This window comes from Ailuropoda melanoleuca, chromosome 1 (assembly GCF_002007445.2).
Source record: "Ailuropoda melanoleuca isolate Jingjing chromosome 1, ASM200744v2, whole genome shotgun sequence".
In the NCBI taxonomy this organism is placed as follows: Eukaryota; Metazoa; Chordata; class Mammalia; order Carnivora; family Ursidae; genus Ailuropoda; species Ailuropoda melanoleuca.
In genome coordinates, this window is record NC_048218.1 from 165,180,154 (window position 1) to 165,201,406 (window position 21,253).

Here is a 21,253-nt window from a genome sequence, read left to right on the forward strand (position 1 = left end):
GAGGCCCTATAATAGAGTCAACTAAGTTTGCAAAACTTACTAAATCCTTTCCTTGGAGTTCAACAATATATATTAAAGCCCTGCATTAAAGAAATCAGTGTACTTTGGTCTAACCCATCACCTCCCCCATCCAGGAAATCCCTTTCCCTCCAACTGCTATTTGGTGAAGTAAATATTCTGAAACACATTTTGAGAAATACTACTGTAGTCACCTCCCTTGATGGGAGATGGCTGAAAGAGAGATCTGCAAACTGTCAGAGAAAATCCACTTTTTTAGCCACAGTCGAGGGGATGATGCTACAGAGATGATGGTGTGATTCTAGCGTGGCTTTTCTTTGGTCTCAGGATCAACCCACAGTACCCTGGTCCCTGCCGAATGCCCTGGCCTCACCTCACACTGGTCAGCTGGCCTCTTTCAGGACCTGGGACCTGCCAGGATCCTTCTCAGAGAGCTTCTGCAAAATGTTCCCTGGCGGGACAGCCCTCCTTTCCCTCTTGGCCTACTTGAGTCCTACTTATCTTTCAGGGAAAGCCTTCCCTGAAAGTTTGCCTAGATGCTCTCAGATCACTGAGTTCTATATAGCACTTGTCATGGTTACAAGGTTCTATATATTTACTGCCCGTCTAAACTCCGACTGGGGGGCAGGGAACCATAGACCCTATTTCTCGGATGGGAAAAAGAAGAGGAGGGATCTTTCCAGGCTCTTCTGACTGTTCTCACTCGTTCCTGCCCATAGAGGAGCAACGACTTCCTGGCTCTCTGAACTGGGGAGAAGGGGCTGTGCGTGCTCATCTCAGGGCCCAGGGTGCACTCGGGGCTGCTCGGCCTCCGTGTAAAAGGGCGGTTTGCGAAATAAGTTGATTCAGGGAAGACATACTAAGAGAAGCCCCACGGTCCTGGATCCAAGTTCCATTTTGCAGTTTGACTTTATTCACTAACAAAGCTGATTTTGATCTTTCCTCTGGCTGCTGTTTAATTTTTCAGTGGCCTCTCCAACTGGGAGGGGAAGACAAGTGTGTGCTTGTTGTCCCCCTAGAATACCAACACCTTCCACCAGGCCTAACCTCCCTCAGGATGGGGATGGGGTCTCCTTTGGCTCATACGGTAGCTCTGTGCCTGGCACAGAGGAGGCACTCGGAATTTTTTTTTAAACATTAATTATGGAAAATGTTTAAAATAAGCAAAATAGGGAGAATGGTCTCGTGAACCCCTATGTACTCATCGGCCAGTACCAACACTAGTCAACACACGGCAATCTTGTTTCATCTACTGAAGCAAACCCCCTACAGCCATCACACGTGGCAAAGGCTCAAAAAAATACCCTCAAAACCATTCTCACATACAGACACAATAATTTATAAATATTTCTTCAGTGGTAGAGGACTAAATCAACAAACTCACAGAGACCAGGGTCAAAGAGGGAGTGGGTGTGAATCGTCGTCGGTCCCCGGCCCCCTTCTGCTTCCAGCATATCATACATCCCACTCACGCGCACGCTGTTCCCCAACAACTATCCCTTCCAGCCAGGGTAGGGCCCAGCCACTCACCCGTGGGAGTGCTGCTGCGGAATGAAGAGGAGGGGGTGATGGGCGGGGTCACGGGAGGAGTAAGGCTTCCACTGCTGTGGCGTGGCGGAGTGGACACATTCCCTCGAGACACTGAGCTGGACAAGGTCAGCGAGAGCTTCGGCTGAATCTTCTTCTTTAGGGACTCCTGCTCTCGGCGGGCAGCATCCGTCATGAATCTGAAGCAACAACAGAGGGTGAGTAACCCAGCCCGTCTCTGGAGCATGAAGAAGGATGACAGCTCCCCCGAGTTGACACATGCCCCGCCCTGGGAAAGGGGCTTGTTTACAATCTCAGAGACTCACAAATGTTCCCTTTTGCTATGGGATGAAATGATCTTCCAGCTCACTGTCTTCAGGGTCCTCACGGGTAGGCCCCATTTCTTCCCGAGGCGAACCCTTGTTGTGGGAAACTTGTACACACAGACTCTGTCTACACCCGCTGCAGTGCCTTCGGTTAGAAGACTTCCTCTCTCTTGGAAGGTCCTCTCTTTCCTTTCAACTCATAGAAAGCCCACGCATTCTCAAAATTCCCCAGCACTCCCAGGTGGACAGGGCCTCCTTCATCTGTGGGTGGGTAGGATTTACTGTCCCTACTGCTTCACTGCCGCTTAACATATGCGGCCTCCTGAAAACGGATTCCACTCCAGATCCTCATCTATTTGGATTTTTAAAAATTTTCTTGGCAGACTGAAGGTCTTGTCTCCCTCCCCGTTAGCTGAAAGGAAAGGACACAAGTCCCCATAATTGCGGCTAGCACGCTACCGAGCCCATCTCTGTAAGCATTTACAGAATGAGTAAATCCGCCCAAGCAGATTCAAGAAGGAAAGAGAGCGGTACAAGGAGGAAGAAGGCTGCCGAAGACCAGTGTTGTTGTGATTTTATTACCCATACAGGGAAGGGCGACCTTTCCTGATCATTTCACTTAGGAAACTGCAAAGTTATCCCTTCCACACTTCTCTTATGTTAGTAACATTCAAACTGTTCTTTTCTCACTGCATAGCTTTTCATAAATTCATGTAATACAAGATTTAAAACAATCTATGGCATGATGTCTCTCACCTAAAGAACAAACTTCTTTTCGGACATCAATTTTTTAAGTAGGTTCTGCGCCCAATGTGGGGCTTGAACTCACAACCCTGAGATCAAGAGTCATGTGTTCTACTGACTGAGCCAGCCAGGAGCCGGCACACTTTTTTTTTTTTTTTTGTATTATTGGCAGGCAGGCTTTGTCAGTTGCATTTCTGAAAACTACGGTAGAAAGCCTAGTGAACAGAGGGCATGAAAACATTTAGGGAATGAAACAGGTGCCCATGCCCACTGCCGTCTCCTCTTAGCCATGGCCCTCAAGTCCTCCCTGTACCCAGGCCCCCATCATTGCGTGCCATTTGAATACAATTCATCATTAACTAATTCCCTTGTACTTAAACGTGGTATTAACGACCCAACACATTTCACATTCTGTCTAAAAATTTCTTAGTATTTGTCTTCATTATGCTAGGAAGTTTTAGAAGTCAACAGATTGTTCCAATGCCTGGTAAAAAGTTTAGCCAATCAAATTCCCAATGAAACAATATTACAGTATTGTTACAGTGTCTTAAAATGTCTACTTTTATACTTGGAACATGGATGGCACATTTCTTGAATGGCTTCTGAATACAATCTAGATATATAATAAACCAGATTTTTATGAAGAACTGAACAATAATAAAGCCACATGCTCTGCCTTGAGCTCTTGGGTTTTGTGCTACACGATGGCGAAGATTAAAAAGAAAGGAACGATGCCACAAGACAATTGTTTGCACCTGGAGCCAGGTACTCATTTACTTTCAGATGCAAAGTTGGCTCTACTGTTCTTAAGACTGCCTCCCCTCTCCCCCATAAACTTCTACTCAAAATACGGACTCTCAAGGAAAGCAAAGAACTAGTGATTTCTTCTATTATTCTAAGTAGAATTACTAACTAGCACAGTGCCAAGCTTCTCCAATTGGGGTACATGGTATGTGGGGAGTGGGCAAAACCACAGGATATATTGCTTCTTCCAGAAAGACCAATGGTTCTCAATGTAGGTAATTCAAGTTAGTTTTTTGTTTTGTTTTGAAAGTAAGCTCTAAGCCCAATGTGGGGCTTGAACTCACAACCCTGAGATCAGAAGTTGCATGCTCTATCGATTGAGCCAGGCAGACGTCCCTCAAGTCAGTTTTTTAAATGGTAAAAGAAAGCAGATACTCTATGGAGTAGAACGTAAAATGTGCATCTTGTACCTTAGTGAAGAGTACGGGGCTTGGAGCCAGGCAGACTGGGGCTCCAGCCCACCTTGTGTTACTTACTATGTGACTTGAGGCAAGTTTGATAAACCTCTCTAAACCTCAGCTTTATTCTCCGTAAAATGCGACTAATGACTTCAGGCAAAGTGTCAACATACATCTTTTCCTTTTCTGCTGGAGAATTGATCTTTGGTGAAGCTCAGGTCATCTGCTAAGATGGTATTTCAGCTAGGCTAACGGCACTCCCTAAGATCACACTGACCCCTGACTGGTAAATCGCTTCTGGACTGGGAAGAGCGAGAAACCATTTATATACACCGAATAGGAAGTGAGAGCCTGGGCTTCCTGAGTGTGGCGATCTTGCACCCAGGCATATCCAAGCGGGGAACCAAGGAGTGCGCCTATGGAGTACAGGACCTCTGACTCCGTCTACTGGGGCAGCTCCCACCTTTGCCCGTGGGGCATCTTGTCTACCTTGCACCAGTGAGGACCTGGCAGAAGGCCTGACGCTGTCCTGCTGGCAAGCTGTGGCTCTGCCCACTATTCCTCTGATGAGACCCAGTGCCCACCATGGCTTCCGGTCCTCTTGTGAGTCTGAATGTTAACGATCGAAGAAAACCACCCACTGATGGACAGGATAGTGCTGACTTCAGAGGATGGTTTTAAGGATTAAATGAGGTAGTAGTGCCTGTCCTACAGGAAGTGGCTCAAAACATGGAAGCTGTCATCATTATATAAAACTTTGTAATATGATTTTATCTATATATCCTGTCTACCCTACTTAACTCCAAGTTCCTTGTTCATAGCTCTGAAAGCTGCTGGCTCATGCCTCATCTATAGAACGTGGCTTGGCCAACTGGGAATCAGCCCAGAGGGTGCATATACAGTGTCAGACGGGAACTCTTGTCAAAAGGAGGTAGGAGAGGAGGGAGACAGGTGTGGGGTGGGGTGGGGGCAGGCTTGTCTGTGTCTTCTCTCACCCCAGTGAGACAGTACCAATAGCTCGTGCCTTTTATTGTAAAACACTCTCCTACAGCTCAGATATAAAACAACCACCATAAAAAACCACAGCCACGTGCCCACACATCCCCCACCTTCACCCCGACAGGAGTTTGGTCAGCTATGGACAGCAATCTATTTCTGGCTTATATCTGCTAAGTGCTTTCTAGAAGTGAGAACGAGACATCATGTTAAAAGCATTAAACATGAAACTCATAAAGCACTTCTGCCAACCTTCCTCTCCCTCCACCCTCCCTCCTCCTCTCTTGGATTGCCGGTTGTGAACTTGCTCTCGGCTTGACTCATAAATCACAGCAACCGTGCCATACCAACACACACAGCTGCACGATTTAGTCCTGGGGACAACACACCCATGCGTGCACACACACATGCACGCACGCACACACAGGGGTACACTCCTCGGGAGCAGTGGTTACCATTCATCAGCTTCTCATTGGCAATACTGCCCAGCTCCACTTCCTCTTTCACTTATCAACCGTGACTTTACCTATTTTTTGAGACCTACTAAACCGCAAAGTTTTAAAGCAATGTGCCACCAATATAGCTCTTTGTCAAAAGATGGGCAGATTCCCAATGGCAAGGCATCCCTCGGGGAGACAAGTTTATAAAGAACCCGATGCGGCGGAAGAAGGTCTTGAGTGCAGCCAGGAGCGGGAGACTTGAGTAGCTTGGCTTTGACCAGAAAGCCAGGCAAATCTCCCTCTCACTAAGGGCAGCCGCACTGTGACACATCCTTGAAGGACCACAGCCCTGATCTTCCCATTGCCCCTATTAGAAATGTTCCCCTGTATTCCCATGGCTGAGAGGGAATTCAGGCTTGGGCAGCCACATCACCCTGTGGTCTGAGTTTTTCTTTCTTTCTTTCTTTTTTTTTTTTTTAAAGATTTTATTTATTTATTCGACAGAGATAGAGACAGCCAGCGAGAGAGGGAACACAAGCAGGGGAGTGGGAGAGGAAGAAGCAGGCTCATAGCGTAGGAGCCTGATGTGGGGGCTCGATCCCACAACGCTGGGATCACGCCCTGAGCCGAAGGCAGACGCTTAACCGCTGTGCCACCCAGGCGCCCCCTGAGTTTTTCTTGATGGGTTTTCATACGATGGGTCATCTTTTGGGAAGCCCTCAGTAATACAGCCAACATGGGGCACTTTAGAGCTGGAAGAAACCCAGGTAAGACAGATCACCTAGTCTAACACCCTCATTTTTCACATTAACTGGGAGCTGAGGCAGAGTGGCCCGTGCAAAGTCACTTTGCTAGCGAGGAGCAGAGCTGGTGGGAGAAAATTTCAGCCTCAGGGCTGAAATCCAATGCTCCCAACTCTGCCATGCTGCCGTGGGCGTGTCAAAGAACTCGGAGCCTTCTTGCTTTTGCTTCAGAGTCCTGCCCTTCAAAGTTGAAAAGGCTTAAGGAACCCGAGCTTAGGGCTTGAGGAAACGTAGAGGGAATCCCTCTGGGGCTTTATATGCTGGAAGTGGGGTGGTTGGGAGACAGGAGGCCTCAATCTCTTCCATGTTGGCCAAGCTCTGCTGTGTGGGTCTGCTTGACGCCTGGGGAGCCCTGGCGTTGTCGCCTCATGGGACTGTGACATGGAGAAGCCTAGCTGTGTCCGCCTCCCCAAATTCTTTCTGCTTTGCAACGGGAACTGTTCTGATCTTAGACTAGTTGCTACTGTGGGTTTGTACTGGCTTATGAGAGCTGGTCATCACATTTTCAGGGATCCTTGTGAGCCAGTTGTCAAACATACCCACTATTAAAAACTAAATTATGTGAATTTATAATTAAACAGGTTAATTTTTAAAAAGGTAATATGCAATGCTTATCAATTCTTAATTATTTTTTCTATTTTACTATTATTTATGTGTTTTGGGGCTATTTACATTAATATGCTGTTTGCTGTAATTATCATATAAGGATGTGCAACTATACAGCTCTTCCCAGCTCTGTTCAATGACATCATGTTGGTAGCCTGAAGCTGTCTGCAGAGGGAGTATTTACACCATGGAAATTGGCAAATATTACCAATCAGGGCTTTTTTCTCTCTCCAAAAGTCAGTTATTCAACATTTATCAGAACACCTTGTAGTTGTTATTATTGTTGTTGTTTTTTTTAAACATAGAAAAGAGCATTTGAGCCAGACTCCTTGCCCACTCACTAGTGGAACCAATCAGGGAAGGGATAAAGAATATATGTCTTCCTTTCCTTCTAAAAATTATAAAAATACATCTCATTGAAATACACTTATGTAAACATTTTTATGGGTTTGTGGCTTATGTTTAAAAACATTTTTTCAAATCACGGAATATACATACGCACACACACACACACCCAAGTGTACATATTTACATGCACCATTTAAAGAATAAAGTGACAGTCTATAGACTCACCAGTTTATGAAAGAAAAAATATTACCAGAAGTTATGAGGTTTCCAGATACAAGTATGGTTGATTTTCCAGAGTATTTTCCTTCAAGTATTGCCTTTCTACACATAGAGAAAACTGAGTATTTCTTAAGGAAAAAAAAGAGTCACCTGAGAGTTCATTCACTGTTGACTAACAGCCTGGAAATCTGCGGTCAGGCAAAGCCGTGTTTTCCTTTTGAAACTGAAACTGCCATACGATTAATTTTAACTTTCCTACAAATCAGAAATGCCCACGTTACTTTCATTTAATATGGTCACTTGTAGTAATATTTGTTATTGCTTGGGGAAGTACATATTCCTTAAGTAAATTTTCAAGACTCCATTATAAATCTTTTAAATCCTTAGACCACAATGTTCATTCAGTCTGACATGTTAAATGTGGAAGCATGAATATAACACCACAGGGGGAAAATGTCAAACTGCTGGTCCAGGGAGACCAGTTTCAACCACAAACTCAGGAAATTTACAGATTTCACTGGAACCTGGGCAGAAACCCCACTGCCACCGAATCTATGGCCAAACACCTGAGCCTAAGTGTCCTGCTGGGGAGAAAACCACATGGCTTTCCCTGGCTCTGGAGAACCCAGGCATGGAAGTGACCACTCGAAACTTGGGTCTCTCTCGGAAAAACTTGAAAAGAATCCAAACTATGAGATGCATGGTGCCGTTCGGTTGTTATTATAAGGCTCTGGAGAGGGCGTGTTGTCCAGAGGCCTGAGCTTTGCGTCGGGAGGCTGTTCTGGGGAAAAGAAGCGGGTGGCCTCCGGAAGTCCCAAGGCCCTCCGTTCTGGCCTTGGTTTGTCTACTTGTTAAAACTGAAGCATTCTGGTTTTTATGGATAGATGTAATATATCACCCCTAAGTTCCTTCCCAGCTCCAACAGTCAGTGATTTCAGCAAGAGCATCGTGCAGTGTTTTCCAAACGTTTTATTTATTTATTTTTTAAACCTCAACCGTTGTAAGAAGCGTATGTCATATTGGGAAGCCTGTACACATACGTATAATTAGGTCTGCAATTGCAATTTTGAAATATCTGAAAACTGGAAAACTTCTTTATAAGTTTGGCAGCAAAATTCATTGGGAGACAAACCCTGAATCGAACTGCTTAAAGGCTACTGACACTATTTATTGCATTTAGTGTGAATTTTCACATGCCTCACTGTACAAATATTAATGTGGTTGATTCCAGGGCCTGCCCCAGACCCTGCAGGGAGCCTAATGTAATAGGCAGCATTCACACCATATCACCTTCCTGAAATCAGAAAAAGTATGAAAATTTCTGAAATTGGAAAAATGATAAAACATCTGGACGCAAAGAATTTTTATGTAATTTGTCTGAAACAAAAATTTCGTGAAACAATCCTTCCTACATGTGATATACTCTGATATCTTTCTATTCTATTTCATTTTAACAAAATACCCTGCTCACTGATTTCTTGACCTACTAACGGGTGAGAGCGTGAGTTTGAAAATATTAGTGTAGCAGTTAAGAGGGTGGTGGGCTTTGGGGAGGGAGACCATTTAGATTGTAATCTCTGCCCTATGCTCTCCAGCTGTGTGACCTTGGGCCAGTTACCTCTCTGTGCCTCAAGTTCTCTCTCCGTGAAGAGTGACATGTTAGTAACAGGTCCTGTCCTACAGAGTTGTGAAGACTGAGTTAATACATGTAAAGCACTTGGGACAGGGCCTGGCACTTTGACCTTAATAAATGTCAGGTTCCTGGTACATAATGGACATGAACGAGATTTGTTCTGGAAATCCTAATTCACAAATCTTTCATCTCTGACACTTAGGTCAGCAATTGGTTATTTCTGAGCTGAATTACGGAATAATAGGATAAGCTCTTGCTATCATTAATTCTGATTCGATTCTGAAGGCTAAGAGCTGCCCTGATTCTGTACACATTTATTACCCAAGTGCTGCCATCACAGGAACATTGAGAAGCTACAATACAAACAGAAGGTTCCTCTACTGAGGGACAACATGCTGGGGGTAAAAGGTGCTATCTGTAAACCCCCCACTTTCTCTTCTTTACTTCTCTGAGTAGATCCAAACCCTAGAAGGCCCTTCTGGCAGGACGAACAACAGGAGACCGTCCACACAGCCAGCCGACAGAAAGATGAAGTTTAAGCCTGCCCTCGCCCTCGGAGATTCATAAAGTCGCACAGGGCTTGCAGTGGTCCACAACCGGACCCCCTGTACAAAGTGCCGCATCCAGCTGCTTCACTGGAAGTCCAAAGCTTTGTTCTGCTTTTTCACTGGCCCTTTGGGCACCGTCATTTTTCAGTGGAAACAAAATTGTGAAGCCCAGAAAGCCTTTGAGGAAAGCTGCAGGGAGCTGGCAGGGAGACCATGAGGTTCCAAGCACTCCCAAATCTGGTAACTCAAGGCTCCAGACAACGGGATTTCTGACTTGACAAGGACACAATCGGTCTTTCCAGGGGAGAGTCCAAACTGTCCATTACCGATTTTTCTTTTGTCTGACTACGACCACATGCAATCCAGGACAAAGATGGACAGAAAGCCAGTAAGGAAGTAAAACCACCCACAGGACATTCGAATACAGACCATGGGAAATGACCATGAGAATAATGGGTACGTTTCGGCATGCAATCACGTGTGGCCCACATGTCAGAAGATCTGACTGCTGCTCTAGGTGGCCATGCAATGATGGCTTTCAGAAGACACATCTACTAATAAACTCATGAGGCAGGTCTTCATATTTTAGCAGCAACTTAAAGCCGCAGTGCAGCTGAAGGAGTATTTGGTTAGAACAGCTGGCCAGTGAAACATAACCTGTAAGCAACAAATGGAGTAATTGTTGTCCACGCCCCTTTATTAACAGAGGGGCCTTTCCTGGTGATCACTGGGAACTTAATAAATGTTGTTCTTCTCAGTAGACAAAACTAGACGAAATTTAGACCCCGAGTCATGCTAATTTCAGAAGGTTTCTAATCATGTTTCGAATAAGCATAGGTTTCAACTTCTCATCCCAGAGCTATTTTTGACCTCACAATCTGAGGCCAATGGGGTGGATTTTGAAGCTTCATAAAAATTTTTGCAATGTCACCAAAACTCTGAGCCTCTTTTAAGATGCTGCTGTTAAAAACTGAATGCTAAATAATAAAACTAAAAGCAGCACCAGGAAAAAACCCATACCATCTGACCAGATCAGTGTGGCACTTAACTTGTGAGGGTTTTCTTGCGTGTGATTTTCATCTGATATTCACATGGGTTGTGAGCATAATTTGTGAAGTACACAGCCAATGAATCAGATTTTGTTCTTGGGTACCAAACTAAGCTGACAGATTTATTGCGTTAAAACCTCTCTCTCTTTTTCCCTTTTCTTTAAGTTTATATCTGACACGTACAGACTATTGTTCCTGGACTCTGAGGTATTCTGGTCTAATCTGTACAAAATAAATTAACAGTGAGGGCAAGCCAATTTCCTATCAGATTTTGTAGCTCATTTTTCTTAAAAATTTTTACTTTATTTTTGGGGACAGCAAGAAGGAAAAAGAGAGGGGAGTAAGAGGAAAAAACCCAAAAAGCCAAGAGGTGATTTTAAAAATATCCACTCTCAGGGCACCTGGCTGGCTCAGTTGGAAAAGCACGAGACTCTTGATCTCAGGGTTGTGAGTTTCAGCCCCACATTGGGTGTAGAGATTACTTATTATAAATAAAGAAACAAATCTTAACAATCATATTTCCTCTTTTTTTTTCTTAAGGCAGCTACAGTTAATTTACATTTTCTATGGCATCTAGCCTGGATATTCTAAGCCTTTTAAAAATATTTATTTAATGACTAACGTTGGTTTGCCAATTTTTATATTGCCAACTGCCAATTTTTATATTGCTTTATCTACCTACCAACACCAGCCTCTCGTTGAAAAGAAAGAGCCATTTTAACATAAAATAGGAGAACATAATCTTGAATAAAGTAATCCTTTCTTGAGAAAGATTGTTCTTTATTCTACAATTGTGATAATAATAAACACAGGAAAAAATTTACTTAATTTCTGAGGGGTGCCTGGGTGGCTCAATCAGTTAAGCGTCTGTCTTCGGCTCAGGTAACAATCCCAGAGTTGTGGGATCAAGCCCCGAATCGGGCTCCTTGCTCCGAAGGGAGCCTGTTCTCCCCTCTGCCTCTGTCTGCTGTTCCCCCTGCTTGTGCCCTCTCTCTCTTGCTAGCTCTCTCTCTGTGTCAAATAAATAAAATCTTAGGAAAAAAAAAAATTTTTTTTTTTTTTTTTTTTTTTGAGATTCAGGGATGCCTGGGTGGCTTAGTCAGTTGAGCACCTGTGTTCAGCTCGGGTCATGATCCCAGGGTCCTGGGATCAACTCCCACATTGGGCTCCTTGCTCAGCGGGGAGTCTGCCTCTCCCTCTGCTTGCCATTCTTTCTGCTTGTGCCCTCTGACAAATAAAATCTTAAAAAAAATTTTTTTTGAGATGCAGAGAAGCTACATTAAATGTAATTTTATCATTATTTTATAATTATATCATCTGTACATTGTATTGTTTATAATATATTGTTTATAATTATTCTCTAGATACATGATATTAATGATATCTCCCTTTACTGTCATGATTGCCATTGCTAAAAATTCTGTTTCAAGGAATGCAGACCAAATGAAACTCCTACGTGTGGGAGGAATCATTTGCAATATGCTGAACGAAATGAAAGCAGCCAAATATGAGTGTACCCAAACCCAGGGAGCTGGGAGCTCTAAGGGCTGGGAGCAAGGTGGAAAACGCTGAGTGTCCTCCTACGGCAGGGCACACAGGGGGGCTGGCTGTGGGGTGCTGGGGGCTCCCTGCTCCCTGGCCCTGCATGTCCTTGGAAGCTTGGAGAGTATACACCAGTGGAAACATCCTCATGAATGGCATCATTCAAAGACTAGCAGCTGTTCTGTGAATAGTACTTAGAAATCACTACTACTTTTTTTTTTTTAAGCCAATAATCTCTTCTGGAATTTTAGCACTCAAATGAAATTCATGTACTGAAGCCGTGTAACTGCAATAATGCACAAAATCCCATTCCTGCATACCATTACTCTGTATATTCCCAATAAATATTGGGGATTTCCTAACAACCGAGGAGTAATAAAGTCAATCTATCTTAATGAGAGCTCTGGTTCTGGTTCCAGCAACCACTATTTTAAGCCACAGGTCAGCATAAATTATCAATGAAGCAATTAATTTTGATTTACTTTAGCCTGAATAGAGTAAACCATGGTCTTTTTCATCATCAATGCCAAGAATAAAAACCACTTCTGAAAACTACATGCACAAATCTTTGGTTTGGAAGCCAACTGGAATGTCCCTCTCTTGGCAGCATCTCTCCATCACCCTTTCCATTCCTTTTCCACTTTCGTCGAATTGGGAATAACTATGGTTGTTTCTTACATATGGTTTTCATTGCTAATTTGACATCTGTGTCAAAACCAACGAACAAAACAAAGAAGTTGCATTTTATGAGGTTTTGTGTTACAAAACTACAAATAGCTTGAGTTTTTTTGTTTTGCCTCCTCTGGTAGTAAATTAAATGAGTTATTTGAGGTTTCCATGTAAACTGCTAATGAGATGAAACGTAACTCTCCCCATAAGTAGGGAGAGGTTTAAAAACTAAAGAAAAAACTGGATATAGGGTCTCTGGAGTGTTAGTACCAATATCACTAATGGCTGTGAACACAGTCTAGTGGTTGAACGTCTAGGCTCTGGAGGCAAACTCCTAATCTGATTTGCCAGGTATTCGAACTTGAGCAAAGTACTTACCCTCTCTAGCCTTGGGATCCTAACTCATAAAGCAGAGATAACTAAACACCTACCGCATCCAGGTTACTGTCAAGCTCTCATTAGATAAATGCATGGAAAGCAGTTGCCCGACATAATACTCAACATGCATCAGGAGGCCGCTCAGAGTCTTGGTATTTCTATGGGTGTTAGCTCTATCCACCTGACTCTCACCCAGGAACTATGAGAAACTGTTCCTAAATCTTACGCTCATTTGACTGGATAATCCCTACATAAGAGGACATCTTGCGGGGGTGGGGGGGAAGGGGTTGCAGTCCATAGATGGGCTTAGATAGATATGTTAAGCCTAGGATCAAAAGTCTCCATTCCTAAAGAGAAGTCTTTCTCCGATGCTGCCATGACCTTCTACTTAGGTGAGCTAACCAGGTGACAGCCGACCAGAAGAACCAGTGACTCCAGCACCAGGGGATGAGGTGCACTAGAGGGCTCTGGTTAATGAAACGCCGGGTTAAGAAAGGGGAGGAGACATCAGGGAGATTGTCGAGGACTCTCAATGTCAGAGGAGATCTCAAACAGGCAGGATTTGTGTATGTCAGGGATGGCATGTATCATTCCTCCGGTGCCATTGAGAACCCACTCTGCCCATGAGGGCATAACGCATTGATCAGAGCACTTTCTTGCCTGCACTGCTTTTGCATTCCACCCTAGCTTCACCATCAGCAGGCCTGACGCGGCCACTACCCACTGATTCAGGTTAAAGCATAAAGGAAGGTGTGCGCCATCTCCGGTTTACATATTATCCCCTCTAACCACTGGTATTTCTACTAACATCCCCAGTCTAGGCATATCCTAATTCATTTGGACTATGCCGTATCCATTCTCAGAGAACCAGGGAGCAAAGACGGCAGACGATAAGCATATCTGAGCGAGGGGCACCTGGCTGGCTCAGTCAGAAGAGCACGTGACTCTTGATCTCAGGGTGGTGAGTCTGAGCCCCACGATGGGTGTGGAGATGACTTAAATAACTTGAAAAAAAAGATCTGAGAAAGAAAGCTATGTCCAAGACAAGAGCTGCCTCCAAGTCTCCAAAGTAAAGCAGGCACGTAAGGCACACAGATAATTGCACATATTCAGGAATACAATTATAAGGCCAACTGCTCACCGGAATTTATTTTCGTATACCTGGGACTCACTTATATACAGAGTAGCAGTCAGTAGATTAGCATTGTTTGGGAACAGAGTGGAGTCAACAGCAATTTTTCTTAAAAGGATTAATCCATTTAGGCAGTGAAATAATTTTGGGGGCAAAGTCAGTTCTACACGTGGTCTGTCCTTCACCATGTATACATCTGTGGGCATCAGACGCTTATAGACCTCAAGTTCTGCGGGCCTTGGGGGCTGATTTTTTTCAAAGGCATTTGTTTTCCTTTTGTTGCAAGAGCTCCGTGAAGCTGCATCTGGACTAGAGTTTGATTTTCCCTATTTTTCAGGAGGCAGGACTTGATGAATGTGTTTAGGTATTTGGTTCTTCAAATAAGCATACGCATCAGGGGACTGAATTATTTTTTTAAAAAAATCAAAGATAGGAACTTCTGTGTCTTCCTGCTTGAGCAAACAATGACTTTGTGAATACTCAAGATACTTGGTGTGCATAAACATTGCAGCTGGAGAAGATGGGGCAGTGATGATGGTGATAATTTATACTTTTTATTAGAGATCATTTCAAAAGCACACAAAATGAGAAATCAGTATGATGAATTGTCTCGTTATTAATATTTTGCCATCTTGTATAAGCTTTCTCTCTGCCTACTCCCTTTTCAGGCCATGATTATTCATCATTCATATATATCCCATCCTGTGTTCACATCATCACTTGAAAAATACACAGGGATAAAAAAAAATATTGAATAGAGAGAAGGGGAAAAAAAAGGGAGAAAAAAAGAAAAATTTCAACATAGTTCTGGGAAATATCTAATGAAGATTCAAAATCCAGTAAGAAGATGGTTAGCAGCAGAACTGCAGGGTCGGTCTCTCTCTCTCACCCACCCACCACTAAACTATTTTGCTTGCAAAGTTTGAGCACTTTTATACAGAGCACATACTATTAAATGACATAATGAAGGTTTGTTAATTTGGAAGGTCTAAGTCAATGGTTCCTAACTCTTTCAACTATTTCACAAACCTAGCTATGGTTCCTAACCCCATCATGTAGTGTCAGATGGTGTGCTTTGACTATCATAATGGTATTTCTACTGTCCCTTAGATTGTGTATGTGTTGGGGGGGGGCGGGGAAGAATAACACAAAACTATTCAGTATTGCTTCGAAATGAATTTGTATTTTACAAGATCCCCTAGGCACCTTTCCTACACAAGTTCCACCCCAAATGGGGAATTTACAGGTTGGAGGAAAAAAATTCAGGTGTATTTGTGTGTGTGTTTAAAATTTTCAAGAATGTCAGTGTATTTAACTGCTAATGAAGTGTTCCTTGGAGGGGGGTCTCCAGCCCTTCTGCCACTTTCAGTGTGCAGCCTTCATTTGCATGCCAAAAGCAGGCACAAATCCCTGGCATTGACAGGTTCCCAGAAATACGTGTGCCCCCACAATCCTGTTTATCCTGCTGGTTTATTTCACAAACCTTTTCTTCACAAAGAGTACAGGCCCCCATTTCAAGCAGGCCAACCTGATTATCCAAAATCCCTAATTAGTGTAATTAAAGCTTTAATGGATTGCAGCCAGGATATAAACCATGCAAACCCCTTTTTTAAACTTGTTGAGTGTGCAGGTCTGGTCCACGCCAGAGGGCTTCCTGTTGAGGTGCTGAGGGCCCAGCTTTCCCGGAAGGCCCTGGACACCACTGCACCCAACACCCAGGCCATTTCTGATAATCAGGGAGCCTCTCCATCAGGTTCACACATGCAAACCAAGCTGCCCCCCCCCCCCCAGCGTCTACCGAAGCAATGGGCATTTTCATTAAGGAGACACCTCTCAACCTTCCTGTGGATACTAGTCTCTCGGGGATTCTTCTCCTGTCACTATGCTCTGGAAAACAAAGCCACTGCCCGAACTAAAATATTCCGAGAAACCTAGGAGAATCTTGTTAGATCCTGCAGAGTGCCCTTGCATGAACTCTACAACACAGAGTCGCTCAGAACTTTTCTAATAACCAAGGCCTGCAGCTTAAACCCATGGTTTTCGTTTTTGTTTTTTTTAAGTTGTTTCCTGCAATGTGCAAACCAACCCATTCTTAAAATGGCCCTGGTGAGTGTTCACATTATCTAAGCTCTAGATAGATATTTGGAAATTAATATCAGAGAAGGGTAAGGGGAAAGGATCTACGATTCCAGAAAGGCCTTTTCGGCATCTACGACGCTAGATGCCCTGTAACTATTACCTTCTTGAATCCTCATTACAAACTTGCCAGGGGTTACTATCAGTCCCCTTTTCTTCCTTTTTCTTTTCTTTCTGTCCTTTCTTTCTTTTTCCCCTAAGCAATCTGTACACCCAACGTGGGGCTTGAACTCGCGATACCAAGATCAAGAGTCACAGGTTCTATCGACTGAGCCACCCAGGCACCTCTATCAGTCCCATTTTACAGATGACAGAGTTAGGCCTCTGAGACATTAGGCAGTTTGCCCAAGGACCCACAGCTAATAAAATGCCATAGGAAAGATACAAACAAAAATGTTAAAGATATGATGTCTAATCCAACAGCCATCAGCCAGGTGGGGCTACTGAACACTTGAAATGTGGCTGTGAAACTAAGCAACTGTATTTCTAATTTAACTTAATTAAAAAAAATTATTTATTTGAGAGAGAGCACAAGCAATGGGGGAGACAGAAGGAGAGGGAGAGGAAGAGGGAGAAGCAGACTCCATCCCAGGACCGTACGATCATGACCCAAGCCCAAATCAGCCACTTAGGCACTGAGCCATCCAGATGCCCCTTTAAATTTAATTTAAATCTAAATAGCCACGTGTGGCTACCGTACTGGAGAGCACAGAGAACATACTTGTCACAGAAAGTTCTACCGGATGCTGCTGCTACAGTGGCTACCGTTCAGTTCTGGATATGCTAGGTTTGAAATGGTGGTGGGATATCAAGGGGTGTAAACAAGGTCAGCAGTCTAGACTAGGAGTCACCCATTCAGAGGAGGACAGCAGGAGAGCACGTAGGGAGAGGAGGGACCAAGGTCAAGAAGAGAAACTTGGGAGCAATGCCCACATTTGAGAGAGTCTGAGGAAGAGGAGCCCCCAGAGTTACGGAGAAATAGAGTTCTTATACCTTTTCAGGCTTGATAATGTCTCCTCTTACATTTTTAGATGAAATTTGGGGGAACAGATATGTTGCGATTGAATAGCTGCTTTTTTTTTTTTTTAAGATTTTTTATTTATTTATTTGACAGAGAAAGCGAGAGAGAGAACACAAGCAGGGAGAGTGGGAGAGGAAGAAACAGGCTCCCAGTGGAGGAGCCTGACGTGGGGCTCGATCCCAGAACACCGGGATCACGCCCTGAGCTGAAGGCAGATGCTTAACTGCTGTGCCACCCAGGCGCCCCATAGCTGCCTTTTTTAATGAAAAAGGACATTTGTTTATTCATTCTATCATTTTGTGCAAAAATGGCCTCCCTCTGAGAGGCACGGCACTCACACTATCCAGTGCAGGAGCTGGGAATGCTTTGTTCTGTAGAACATTCGTACAGGACGCTGCATCACGTGATGCAATGTGCAGGAAGTGGTTTAAATTCAACTTCAAAAACGTACCCAAACCCCCTTAAATAAGGAGAGTCCCAGAACTTGCCGAAATAAAAACTCTGACGCAGGTCCCTGCGGTAAAGGGTATTTTATGATGGTTTTTGCTTAACCCCCCCCCCCCTTCGGTTGCCTGGGAGATTCTTCAGGAAGTTATCTGATCCTGTAGTTCTTACTGTGTAACCGAAGTCACTCAGAGAAAAAGTCTTATCCTTTTCCTTATTGGGAGTGAAAAGACCGCTCATGAAGCCTTTGCGGTAAGGAATTTTGTTTGGTAAGATCTGAGACCAAACTCTGCTTTCCCTTAGAGAGGGTGAGAAAAATCTTGGGCCAGTTTACCCCATACTTTCATCCTACAGAATAGTAGAGTCTGGAACTTCCACTGACTTCAAACGGGAATTTGTCCCGTTCCCCCCCCCCCTGATGGAGGTGGGCGATGTAGTGGGAGGAAGGAGGGGTAGTGAAAAAGGTATTAGCAACGTGACAAATGAGCCTGCTAACATTTAGGTTAGAGCTACAACAAAAACCTTGAAATTCAGAGTTCTGAAAAGCCCATTAAAACATTTCCAACTTTTTTCCTACATAATTTACAACAGGGCTTTGGTGAGTACTCATAGTGCGCGTGGCCCTCGAATGCACAGTGCAGAACTGGAGAGAGGAATTCTGGGAGTTAAAATGTGTGAAGCATGCAAACAGAAGGCCTGCGTTGCCTATTAATACTGGGGAAAGACTGGAGGATGCCAAAATTAAGCTCCCATTCTCCCCCCTGCCCCTCACTCCTGATTGTAGCGGACAGTGTTTGCAATTGCGGTGCTGAATTTACATACAGCCGGCTTTTGCCCCATTTGTGCAGTTAACCACATTTTCTCTGTGTCGGCATCACTCCCTGGCAGGACATGAGGAATTTGCAAGGAGACATTATATCTTTCAGGATACCTGGGAGCCATTTAGTGGGTAATTCACCGAATAGAACCCTAGTGCCTTTGAAAGAGTTAATTCACCTCCTGAGGGTCCCCGAGAATGTGCTTCATCAGGCCTAATGGAACCAAAGGGAGGTCATTACAAAATATATGATTTTTTTTTCAGTAACCAAATTGACTTTTTCTGATCTTTTTTATGTTAAATTTTCCATCACAACAATGCAACGCATTATTAAAAAAAAAAAAAAGAAAGAAAGAAAACATTAGGCGGCCATACTGTTTGGACAAGTAGGATGGGTGAGGAGAAGGCCATCTTTTTAAGGGCAGGCAGAGGAGGGAGAGAAGATGGAGACCCCCCCCCCCCCCTNCCCCCCCCCCCCGCCTTGTGAAGAGAGCTTGGGGGGCCAGGCCTAGGCAGCCTCCAAGGGGCCCTGAGGATGCTGGGGGCGTCAGCATACTTACTGCTAAGGATGGAAACAATTTGCTCTTTTTCAGGTTGGGTCAGAGCTTAGTTCACATCCCTCCCTTCCCCTCCATCTCTTGCCTGACTGAAATTTCCAGAAGAAGGAATTCCAGCCCACCTGTGGGAAGCCTTCCAGATGTCTCATTCCTCTTATATGCAAGCAAAGAGCTACTTTGGCCACTTTCTTTCAGACCTACACTGCTTTTACTAGAAGTGAGGCTTAATTTCTCTCATTCATTCTCACTGAGGTTGCTACTTAGCAGGGGTTGTGGTAAACAGAAGAACAAAGGTGGGAACTGCAAGATATGTCTCCAGCTCTACCACAGGCTAGTTATATGCTCGTGTTCAAATTTTGAACCTCTCTGGGCCTCAGTTTCCTTATCTGTAAAATGGGAGTTTTATTTACTCATTTATTACTACGAGTTCCGGGAGAATAAAAAGTGGCTTTCCAGGAGACACGAAGTCCAGTAAAAAAGAAAGAATGATAAGGGCAGAAGAAGTAAGGCAAAACAAGGCAGGGAATATAGCACAGAAGCAGGAACGGGGCTAAAACAAACTGGAGTGGATTGACTCTTCCTGAAAATCCCTGTAAATGGCAAAGTTCTGAACAAACGTAAGGGATTGCTCGCCACATTTCCAGTCACTCAGCAGAGGACTACATGTGCTGTGACTCCACTGAACAAGTTATCGATGGAGGTACATGGGCTGAGGGAGACACAGTCCCTGCTCTCCAAGGCTGTCAACTAGCTGGTACGGGGAGCCTGAGGGGAGCACAGACGATTCTGAAGCAGCCTGTGGGGAGAATGTCAGCAACAGGGTGAGGCTTAAAAAAGCAGGAGAGCACGGCGTACGGCTGGGCTGTGGTCCTGGATAGTGAGAACGGTGTGTGCACGTCACCCACAGCCCCTGCTGTTTACGTCTGTAGGAATTCTGTGTACCTTTTGTTTCTCACGCATTCAGCATGACTGCCAGAAAGCAGCCCTCACATCCCTTGCTAAAAATGGAAAATTCTGCTCACCAGCCAAGGATAAGAGGAGCGTGTGGCCAATGCTGACCTCGCCATTTCTTACCCAGTCACCCAGATAGATGAACCACTTCTTAAAAAAGGACTAGATGATATGAACTTTATTTTCACACAGGGTCCTTTTAGTGTCTTATATGTCTGTTTAACCGTGACTCCATCTCGTGCTCAACGTTCCCACATTAAAGGAGCCTCTGAATTTCCCAAGACATGCGTAGGGCTCCTCTGTCTTTTAGAATCTCCCCCTCTGGTGTGCTAATGGAACCCATTTTATTTGTAGTAGTAACCAGAGCACCATTTACTTTAAGAATTTCAGCTGATGAAGAAATGAGCCCCGGCTCTTAAGCAAGGATTAGACTCAGCCTCAGTAACCAATAAGATGGCAACCGCCAGCCATTTTAGCTACAAATTACCGTTAAGAGTTTACTATCAGGATGATCCCTTCAAGCAGGCCCTATTAAAAAAATAATCACCATCTGCTAGACTCCCTTTTTTTTTTTATTAAACTGGTCATTAATTACTGGTAACAACTAATTTCGTCTGGATTTTATTGAGTAATTATAAAATAAACTGGGGAGGATATCAAGCTTCCTGCCTTGCTGAGGGCAGGAATTCTTTATAACGCTACATTTCAAAAGGGGGTTGTAATAAACCACCAAATTCCATTTAATATGGTAATTATAATTCTCAAAATTCATCCTTCCTGTGGTTAACGAGTGCCTTCTTTCAGCTTAGCTCAGCCTGACTTCAGCTTGGGTCATTAACTAGCAAACTAGTTTTCACCCACTGGTAACAATAGATCTTTCATGGGTTATTGCCTAATTAATTGAGGTGCATAATTTGATCACTACAACTTTTTAAAACTTTCATACTCCAGGTATCATGTAACAATATGATATTATTGTAGAGTAATTAAAAATGGAGTGAGTTTTAATGTTTTGATTAGAACAGGTTTATTATTCTGGATAAGGTAAAGTGCAAAGTTTTACTAATGTTTTTCAACTACAACATTTAGGTTAAAACATTCGAAACAAGCCATTAATTTAATAACATGCTCATCCAAAACAAATCAT

The 21,253-nt window shown here is 43.9% G+C and overlaps 1 protein-coding gene across 1 annotated transcript in view; it reads right to left on the reverse strand.

Moving 5' to 3' along the window:
* JAZF1 (JAZF zinc finger 1) overlaps window positions 1-21,253 on the reverse strand; it is a 213,089-nt gene that overhangs the window by 46,224 nt on the left and 145,612 nt on the right. The window contains exon 4 of the mRNA XM_034644258.1: window positions 1,549-1,745. Coding sequence (XP_034500149.1) covers window positions 1,549-1,745 — 197 coding nt within the window. The remainder of the gene's footprint in view (window positions 1-1,548; window positions 1,746-21,253) is intronic.